At 41.1% G+C, this 10,810-nt stretch overlaps 1 protein-coding gene across 2 annotated transcripts in view; it reads right to left on the minus strand.

Moving 5' to 3' along the window:
- Positions 1–1,552: 1,552 nt before the first annotated feature.
- The window catches only part of BMERB1 (bMERB domain containing 1), a 23,969-nt gene continuing 14,711 nt past the window's right edge, over positions 1,553–10,810 (minus strand). The window contains exons 2-5 of one of the 2 annotated variants that reach the window (XM_014306818.2): positions 10,386–10,459; positions 7,458–7,572; positions 6,302–6,384; positions 1,553–4,956 (exon numbers count right to left, since the gene is read on the minus strand). In XM_014306818.2, coding sequence (XP_014162293.1) covers positions 4,844–4,956; positions 6,302–6,384; positions 7,458–7,572; positions 10,386–10,459 — 385 coding nt within the window. In that variant the 3' untranslated portion in view covers positions 1,553–4,843. Of the gene's footprint in view, positions 4,957–5,159; positions 5,552–6,301; positions 6,385–7,457; positions 7,573–10,385; positions 10,460–10,810 lie in introns of those variants that run through there. The other variant, XM_031056535.1, reaches the window with a different exon arrangement.

Here is a 10,810-nt window from a genome sequence, read left to right on the forward strand (position 1 = left end):
CTCTGTAATTCATTTTTCTGTAGTTGTGAATGTTTTTAAGTAAATGAATTAGTAAAATCCCTCATAGCACCTGGTATGTGATTACCTTCAAAAGATGAGTTTGATTTTAAATGCTCCTTTGGTTCTGTGCTGCAAACATTCCCACTTCTTTTATTCTCATTTTATGTTAAGCCATCTGTTTTAAGTTAGTAAAAAAGTGGTGATGGAAATAGCTTTCATTTTTTTTCTAAAATTAATATGGCTTATTTTGTTTGCCATAATGTAACAGGACAGACTAGTTGCATGGTGAGCTATGGTTTAACTCCTATTAATAGCATTTTCCTAGCAAGCATCACTTTAAATGCTGTATTCCTTCCTGTGTGACTATTTTTGTTTGGTATTACTTAGGTGGATAAAGACAGAAAAAAATCCAAATTCAAGTGATTATTAAAATGGCTTGTAGTGCTAGATGTATGCTACAGAAAGCAGACTGATTTAAATAGAGAATGTCATTTTACAAGAAATTCCTGAAATGCCACTTCAGGATGTTATTTGAGCATGTTTTGACATGGCTGTTAAAGCACTATTGTATGTCAGGCCATGGCTCAAGTTTCACATCAGTCTTTCAGTTATTGAATTCAAAAGTGAGGAATTGCATCCTGCCTGTGTCATGAAGGAGAAAAACAGCAAACTCTTCTGTTGGTGTACCTGGGATGAAGTAACTGGCTGCAAGAAACTTGATAGCTGCAGTCATCTCCTCTGGTTTTGTGATCAAGCCTGCTAAAATCCACTGATCTCTGTAACTGATGAGATTCACTGTTGAGGTATCAGTTTAAACATCTCTTGGTGTCTTACCACAATTCTCTCACTCTCCCACGAAGTGTTGTTGCAGAAAACTACCTCATTAAGAAACAAGAAAGCAAAATTAAATATGAGGGGAGATCTCCTGTGAGGCCCCTCCTTACTCATCTCTGAGCCAGAGTTGCTGCTGAGGCTGTTGGGATCCAGGCTCAGCTGCTGAGCTGTTCTCAGCATCCCAGGTGAGTCTTGTGTGCACATGGAAGGGAGAAGAATTTTGGCCTGTAGGCAACATTTTTGGTAGATCCTGTTTGAAAGCAGCCTGTTTGCCTGGATGTTTATAGGATGGATGGGATCATGTGAAACAAGATGCACTTTGGTAACAATGGGAGCATTTATGCTGGGGTGAGGGAGGATTTTTTGTTCATTTCAGTAACACCAGGGCCCTCTTGTCATGGCAGTTCTGATACTCAGGTGAGTTAGGACCCTTACATTCTCAGTGTAGGGCTGGGAACTGTCTAATTTGTGCAGGCTCTGGTCTGTAGTGAGGTTCCAAAGTCATCTTAGTGCATTATGAGATTGGCTTTTTTGGTGGGCTTTCTTTATTCAGTGAGAAAATCCTTTATTTCAGTAGCATCTCAAACTTACCCCTCAGCTTTACTCCTTTTGTGCAGAATAGTAACCTTATTCTTCTTGAGAAGTGTAGCAGCACAGGAGCTGCATCCCATTCCAGTCCACAACCAACTTTTCCTCAGTAACAGGAAGAAACAAAGGCTTAGTATAACACAGCAGCTTAGTTTATTTGGAAATATGTTTAACTTGGAAGAGATTCAGTAGGTCTAGGGGAAGGTACAAGAGAACCATTTGCTGGTGGAATTGGTGATTTGTACAAACAGCACTTCAGCACTTTTGTTTTTCTCAGTAGACCAAGATCCTTTCCTGAACACAGTCATGTTTACCAGAGTGTGTCAAATCCACCTTACATATTCTTCCACACACTCTTCCTTTTCCACCGCCTTGCCTTCTTTCTGAAGTGATAAATAGCCAGGATTTCCAGAAGAGATACTGGGTGCTTCCATCAATGTCTCTCTCTGCTGACAGTGACTGATAGCTGAAAATCAACTCTGAAATGCTGCCAGTTACTCCTTACAGTCACCCAAAGATACTTGTCTGATACTCTGCTGATTTTATATATGGGGATTGTACAATGTGTTGTGCTCACAAATCATGGAAGTTACAAAGCCCCTAGTTGTTCTTGGGATATTCAGTGATTTAGTCTGGTTTTTTAAAATAAGGGTCAAGAGGTTTACACTTAATGCCTTCCTAAATTTGATTTGTTTAATTGCAGCCATTAGCTTTGACATCAGCCATAAGGGCTCTGCTGTGTTCTAGATAGGCAACACTAACCCAGTGTTGAACACAGTTGAGATTGTGACCTTACAGTCTTAAAAATCCAGGACTTTATTGCTAAGCAGCATCACTGACCCACTTCTGAAGGAACCACTTGTGCACTGCAGGCAAGCTCTTCAAACCCACCCAAATAAACAAAGAAATTTGCTAATTAAAAACAAAAACTGGCATACAGAAAGCCTTCCAGCTGAGCCAAGCTAGAACTTCTGAAAATGAAGTTCACTCTCATTAACACTGCTGGAGTTCAGGTCCCTCTGGGGCACTGGCTGCCAGTGCTCAGCTGTAAGAATATTGCACATTCCTACTTGCTGTGTTTCTTCTTGGTTTTAATTAAAGGAGATTGCTCTATAGCCTGGTCATGAGTGTTGCTTCTCAGGAATGTCTGTTTCTTGCTAATGACATTTTTTCATGGAAACCAACATTGCACTTGCTTCACTCCATTCCCAGGTGGATTCTGTGCAGCCTGTAGGGATCACCCCACTCATCAGCACAGCCTGGGTTAAACACTCAAGTGCGGAAGTTACCTTGGGCCTTAAAAACCATGTGCAAAGTCTTTCTGGACCCTTTATTAGTGGCATTCACAGCTGATCCTCCTAAGGTTTAAAGTTGGTGCTTCACTACAGCTTTTCCCCTGACTCCCATTTGCCTTTAATAGTGACACCGAACATCTGCCTCTTGCCTTTAGACACTGACAATTCCTGATGTCTTAACTGGGTACCAGCAAGAGCCTGTGGAATTTTACAGGAGCCAATGGGTGTTTCTTTCCCTCCAATGTGTATTTTCTCCCCTAAAAGGAGTTTTCCCCATAACTGTGTAAATGCACCCAGGTGCCCTGCAGAGTCCAGCCCACACCAGGTACAGATTGTGAACTACAGAGCTCAGTGTGGTATTTATGTCTCAACAAGGACACTATAATCATACATGAGAGTCAGCCTTTGTTCTCTTTCCTGCATCTTTGGTCAAAGTAATTAAAGTGCTTCACGTCTCAGTGGAAACCTTTTGGTTTTTTCCCTCTTTGATCCCTAAAATTGAAGGTACTTAGTGACGTTGGTTCTTTGTCTCAAGTGAGTCTGCAATTCTGAACTTATTCTGGAAATGCAAGTGGTTTTCATCAAATCAGTCAGTGCTAGGGATTAGGTTTTAGTTGTATAAGGACAGTCTGAGTTACTTTAGATGGTGTCTATTGCGTTCAACCTTAATTAGATACTTTTTCTCTCTAAAAAAATAACTGTTTATCCTTTTGGGGTAACTGCTGTTAATTTTTTCTCCTTTCCTATACTGTGGTTCCTTGGTATATAAGCACACACTTCACTTAGCTGGCTTCACAAAATGGAAGTTCCTTTTGCAAAATGTTATTTTAGGAACTTGTTGCTATCTTTTGTTATTTCTAAGCCTGAGATTGTCACACTAGATCCATGTACGTTTATTTTACTATTTACACCTATCACAGTACATTTATATGGAATACCATCACACAGACAAACCAGCTACTGACAGCTAATATAAAGATATTAGATTCCACAAGCTTAATCTGCATAGAGACCAGAAACACACTTAATGGTGAAACACAGACACGTATTTCTGTATTTCCCTTAATTTTAAACCCATTTTATATAGAATGTGATCTTCCTGCCACAAATACCTACTTCTGTATTTGTATATTTGTCTTGTGGCCAATTCGTATTGGGTGTCTTGTGTCTTCCTATGCTTTTTTATGGATAGTTTCTATTTCTTGTGGTCACAAAATATACAATAAATACTTGCTTCAAGCATGGTTTTTCAATATTAGTTAAATTTTGTCTTCAGTTCTTCTCCCAGCAATCTCTCAGTGATGTGTAATCTCCTGCTGCATGTAGCTTGTAAAAATGGACAAAACCCTGGGCAAATATTTCTCTCACTTCTTGGGAGTTGGAGATCTAAAACAGAAGTGACACAACCTTGGACTGCATCATCAACTTGCAGATTACTGTAGCTGTGCTTTGCTAAAGCTTTGCCAGGGATTTATTTCCCCTGGTGCAAGCAATATTAATTTGACTTGAGAAACTTGGATATCATATGGGATATAAAAATCTGTAGCTACTTGCAGCATCCTTGTCACTGATTTCATTCTTTAGGAAGAATTTGAAATGAAACTCCACAGCAAAGTAGTTGAACATCTCACAAGTTTGGTATTTTGTATGCAACATCAGTTATCCTACAGTTGCTTCCTCTATCAGTTGTGCCATATATAGCATTGTTCTGAAAAGTTGTCAAAATAGGAGAATTTGGTGATTTTTGAGTGGAGTTTGTCACGGGGGGGAAAGTGTACAACACATTCTTCTAAAGTTATAGCCCATTAAAATTGCTGGTTTACACCATACTGGATTAAATACAGCCCCTTTTCATTCACCTGTATGACAGGGGTGGTTTTTGTTGACTCTACTGCTGATCTCTTCTGGTCCCTGGACAGCCACTAAATAGATTTCTTTTGTTTTTAGGCATGCGTGTAGAGTGATCCATGCAACAGTGAGGAACCTGCCATGGTGCAGTCCATGGATGACACCTGTGCAGCTGCTCTGGCCTCCCTCAGCAGGATGCTGCTGGTTCCCCTCACCATCCACTTCCACTCAATGGAAACACTGAAAAGACAAGCAGGCTGGGAAGCCCAGGGCTCTCTCTACATGATGTTGCACTGTGTGGCCCCACAACAATCTTTAATAATTGCCAGCCCTGCCTTGGCAATGGTGGGCTTGCTTGGAGGAGGTTCTGCCTTCTTTTCTGCTGGGCTGCCTGCAATGTTCAAAACAGGACACCATTAGAACCAAGAGCTGCTCAAATTCTTCTTACTTCTGCCTTAAAGGGTGCAAACCTTTCCTGCCCTCTCTTCACCCACCCTGAATTTTTCAGCTCCTGTTTGAACAACACTCTTTGCTGGTTTGAAACTGCTCAGAAAGTCTTATCTCTTCAGGGAAGGGTGTTAAGAGGAGCTGAAGAATCCATACATCTCAAAGGGAGGGTAAAATTGTATCTGGTTCAAGGCAGGTATCCCTTTCACAGCCATGGGTCTTTTCACAAAGTCATTTCACTGTTTACCCCCCTACAAGGAACTGAAGGACAAAAGTATTGCTAGAATTTATTCTCTCATTGGCTTGGATGTTGTAACTAAGGGAACAAGATAAAGGTAGGTTTTCATTTTTCAGGGTGAAAAGAATCTTTATCTTTAAAACTGCATTTAAAAGCAATGAGAAAGTAAACAAACAGGGGAGATGAGTCATGCTCCCTGTGACTAAGGGGGTATAAATAATTAGTGATGCATCTTAAAATGTCTCTTCTCAACTTCAAGGTCATTCCAGTCCCTCTGGGAACTCTTGAGCAAGATCTTGACCTGTGCAAAATGGCAGAATGTTTGATACAAACCTCTTCAGCTGCTGGACCTCTCTAAGAAGGGCACTGCTCTCACTTGACTCTGCCTGAGAGCTCATCTTGAGACAGGGCAAAATCAATCTGTGAACTGCTACAGCTCCTGCTGTGGCTGTGACTGTTCTGTTTGAAAGTTGTGGCTAAAAGCTTCTGAGGCAACATGAAATCCACTTTGTCTCTCAGAAACCAGTGTGCTTCCATTCTGCCTACAAGTGATTTGGGTTGGGGTGATTCAAAAGCCTATATCTGATGGTAATATGTAAGAAATTTGGGTCAGCTGTGGAACTTTGCAGTTTTTTCTCTAGTTTCCATCTTGACTGCAGTAAAAAGGTGAACTTTGTTTCAGGTATTCCAGCATGGACCTGAAGAGGTTTTTTTCCATTATTTTTACAGAAATAGGAAAATTATTAATAAAAATCGAACTGCTTAGAAAAGCAGCTTGTGGCACTGTGTATACAAATATAATTTGCATATTTAAAACATGCAGAGCAGTCCTGAAGTCAGCCTAGGTGACTGAAATTCAGTTTTAAGGGGTAATTTGGTATCTGAAAGCAAAGTGGTCAGCAGTTGCTGACACCCTGAGTTGTCCCTAGGTGATCTAGCTAGCTTCACCTAGCTTTTGCCAGAGGCTGCCCTGTGAAAATGCTCTTATAACCAGTTGTCTTTGGAGTTTTTCCTTTTGTTCTTGTATTTTTCTTAATCATTAGGCACTCACTGGTAGGAGACTGTGTTGCTTTGTCGATGGGTTTTAACTTGGTGCGAAGGAACTCGGCCATCTCCCTGTCTTCTTCTTTTTCCCTGGTGGAAAGAAGAAAACTAGTTGTTAGAGGAATGACTTTTCTCTGTAAATGGGACAGCAAAAGCTAGAGCAGCTAGGATCAAGTCACTAGTAAACAATTAATTTCTTTGCTATTTTTAGAAACATTTAATTTTGCTGCTTATTAAAAAGCAAAATATTTGCCTAAATGAAAAGTGCTGCTGGGGCTTTGGTGATTTGCACACAGGGCTCAGTGAGAGCTCTGGGTTCAGTTCTAGCTCAGGCTCCTCGTCAGCTGCTGCCTCTGGCCAGCTCTCTTTGATCAGCTGCAGGACTGGCAGAAGCTTTGCCAAATCCTCTCCTTGCTTGCTTAGAATTTCAATGTGTTGGAGGAGATATTGTCATTTTGGATAAATGGATTGAGTCTTTACTGCTGAATGAGGGGGAAGTAAGAGCAAAACTGACTCTGTAGAGTGCTGATCTCAAAGCAAAGATTGGATTTGGGTGCTCGAAATGAACTTTTGAGGAAGCCTACAACTTTCTTGGCAACTTTGGGCTAATTCTTTGGGAGATTAAACGCTTCAGAACCTGCCCATGTCTTAGGTAGGGCTGTACTGCTGAGTGTTTTTTAGTTGGTTTGGGGTTTTTTGTTGTTGTTTGGGTTGTTTTGCTATGACAAGATGGGAATAGGATTAATCAACCTGACAACATGAATAATTTAAAAAGGAGGATTTTAGATGTCTACAAATATGTCCCTTGTAGAATTCCATTTCATGTCTACTTCTTCTCCCAAGAGAATTCCCTGGTAGCAGCAGAAATCCTTTTCTTTTCAATGGTAAATGCCCAGATTGTTTCTGGTAGGAAAATAAGAGGCCAAAGCTCACTGTTATTCATGAGATGACTGAATCATTAATGGGATAAAGAGCCACAGAATTAGAGTAATCTAATTTTAATGGTTTTCCTATGGAATGGAGAGGAGGCTTTTAACTTGGTAAGTTGTTTTGAAGGACCAATTCTCTCCCATTAATGTTGATTTAAATTTTGTCACTTAATCTATTATATTATTAGGCTTGTGGAATGCCACTAAATAAGTTCAGGTGCTCTTGGTTCTTACCTTAATCTCTCCACCTCTGCATCATCTACAAGAAAATCTCTTTTTTGTACCAGTCGATGAATCTTCTGAATCAGCTCATCCTCTCTTTGCTTCTCCATCTTTGTTTTTTCTTTTTCTGGTCAAAAGGAGAGAAAAGAGTGTGTTACTTTGGACTCTGGGGAATGTGAGGGGGTGGTGTAGGACGTTGCAGATGTCTGAGGATCAGCTGCTGATTGAAGTCAATGGTTTTCCAGACTGAGTCACCAAACCCCAGCAAGCTGGGTCACTGCCTCTGCTCTCCTCACTCGCTGCTCTTGGCTCTCATCAGCTTAATGGGCTGAAGGCTCTGTGGGGTTTGCTAAGCCTGCTTTTAATTTGCAATGACTCTTCAAGACATTGCTTGGAAAAATTTTCAGAGCTTTGGCAAGAAAATAGTTGCAGATGCTTTGTTCGAATCCAATGTACAAACTCCATCTGACCTCAGGGGAAAGGAGATCACACCAAAAGGAGCTATTTCTCTGTGTTTCAGGACAGCTTTGGCTGTTATTTTGAAAATAACACCTTTTTTTCTACTCTGACAAGGTAGGTGAGCTGCAAATCCCCATCAACAGCATCCATTGTAAAATGTGGAAAAATAAATGCAAGTTTATTTTCCCTGTACTTCAAAAATCTGAGTAATTAATATATGTCCTTGTTAACTGGCCAGCCTGGAATGGCCAGGTTGTCTGCAAACAACAAATTTTGCAGCATGAAAGATGTGCCTGTTGCAAACTAAAAGTCATAAATGTTAGGGATTACAGAGCTGTTGTTTCAGGCTATAAAGCAAATGTATTTAAGACAGAACTCTTCAAACCTTGCAAGTGCAGCAGAGATGAGAAAGCCAGAGGCAAATCCAAGCTCATGTATTTCTCTGAGAAGCTGAAAATTTTGAGCAGCTATGAAGACACTTTGTATTAAATCAAGATTCTGGGCTCTGGGCAGCAGAACTGCCCAGTTCAGTACAGCGGCAGCTGGGGGAGGCAGAGTGAGCTCTGCAGTCTGATCATCTGAGCTGTGTTGTGTCTGCTGATTTAAGTTATAAGACACTTTAAATTGCTAAACTAATCAGACACTTGGAAACAATTGGTTTTAGTACAGATTGAAAAAAAGAAAGAATGCTTAGAAGTGGTTGCTTTTTCCTGCTTTGTCTGTTAATGGCTAAGGAGCAAGGACTCTCTTCACTTCTGAAGATAGAAACTACTTTCTACTTCCTTTCAATCTATCCTTTTCCTAAACTGAGATGTGCCCTCCCATTATATCCTTCAGGAAACTGTCTACTAAAAATGTTAATATATGTGGCAAAATACTGCATATTCTGTGTACTAAAAGACTGATTCCACACTTACTGAAATTGGCTAAACTGTGTCCACTGAAACCAAAGAGCAGCTCTCCATGCAAATCTGTATTCCTACAGGAAAATCAGGATGGAGATCCTGTGAATGAATCCATTTCTGGAAAGTGTTTTTCCAGGTTAGGCACGTGCTGTGTCAGCACAAAGTCAGTGCCAGCAGCTGCTTTGTCTTTGTCAGGACCAAGCTCCTGTGACCCTGCCTGCAGATGCTGCTGCTGGGGCTGCACCTCTTGGATTCTTAAATTAGCTGAGATCTGTGAAGTTCTAAGGAGAAACTGCTCTCTGTGGGTCTCTGCTTCAGGCCTTGAGACTGGAAAATCACTTCTAAAAGATAAAAAAAACCTCCAAACAGCTGGAACACCAAAAGAATGAAAGCTGATTAACTCTATCTGTTAGTTCAGAGGCTGGACAGGAAAGCTGCAGATCAGGAAAGTGAGGCAAGGGGCAGCATTCACAGATACTTCCTAGGATTTGTAATCCTCTCCATTTGAATGAATAATGAATCAACAGTGTTATTATTTAAAATTTAAAATGTGACCGCTATAAGAAGTATAAGGAAAGAAAAAGTAAGAAATATTATTAATCTATTTCTGTTAGGTGCAAAATGTGGCAAAGCTTTTACACAGCTAAAAGTGAGTGGTTTCAGCATGGTTCTCTTTCCTATGTCACACATGCCCTTCTCTCTCCTTTCTGAGGACAAAATTGTCCTTCAAAGTTGCACAATAAAATGTGAGGAGGAAAAATGAGGATAACCAAAGGACAGTCAAAACTTGGACTTAGTATTTAAGCAGGAGCAGTTAAGCAAATTATTTCTGCAGGGTGCTGGAGGCTGTGCAGTAATATGTGATGTACTGGCCTGCTGCAGTTGCTGAGTGTTCTGCAGGATCTGTCTATTTTTTCCTTGAACACAGTGGGGCTGTTGTGGATCATCTAAAATGGCAAAGCTGTGGAGAAGTGGAATTCCTCACTGATGGCAGCTGGAATTCTGAGCCAAGGACTGCAGAGCTGCCCACAGCTCTGTCCCTCCTTCAAACAGGGAATTTGCAGAGATTTATGGCAAAACACAAAACAGAGTTTTGGGCCTTGCTTTTTGTAGAAACCTGTTCTTCTCGATCCTCGAAGGTAGATTTAACTACAGGCGTGATAATGGATTGGTGTAGCAAGGGAAAAATCAATCACATTCAGAGTGATGGTTATAAATCCTTCTCCTCTCCCTCTTTTATCTCTGGTATCTCAGCACTTGTCTTTTTTACCTGACAATCTCTGTGCCACTTGGTTCCCTCGAGATTGCCAAGGGAGTGCAAGAAATAAGGAATGTGCTCCTTGTTTGAGTGATGTCTGCAGGGTTGCTGCCATGGGAGCAGGGAAACACAGCATGAAAAGAAATTTAGAGACAGAGATTAGAGATGGGCAGGAAAATGAGAATTAAAAATGAGGATTTGAGGAAAGAGAGATGAAACTGCACCTTGTGGGGAGGAGATTCTGGTTGTTGGGGCATGGGTGGGGACGGTGCCAGGAGCACAGGGGTTATCCTAACACTGGGTGGAGTCAGCCATTACCTGGGATTGCTACCAAAGTCTGCAGCTCCTGCTTAAGGTTCATAATGTCTTTGCACAGCTGGATGTCATCCATCCTGCAGAAACAGAAAAAGCATGGTCAGACATGCAAACCCCACTCTGTGTTGATGGGATTGGCCAGATCTCATCTGAGTACCTGGTCCTGGCCTGGCCTGAGACCTGCCAGCCTGAAAGGGATCCTGACACTCTTGGCTCACCAAGTTTCACAGAAAGCAAAGGATATTTAATACTAAATGCCCATTGAGCCCTTGGTTACTTGTCTTACTGGCTCTAATTTGTGTGTAGGTTCATACCTGTCACTGTGGATAATTTCAGATTTTACTTTCTTGAACATCAGAGAACATTCTGTAGTGGGAACCTGTCTCCATAATGGTCCTGGGAGAAGACAGGTGAGCCATATTGCACTT

This window comes from Geospiza fortis, unplaced genomic scaffold (assembly GCF_000277835.1).
Source record: "Geospiza fortis unplaced genomic scaffold, GeoFor_1.0 scaffold237, whole genome shotgun sequence".
Taxonomy (NCBI): Eukaryota; Metazoa; Chordata; class Aves; order Passeriformes; family Thraupidae; genus Geospiza; species Geospiza fortis.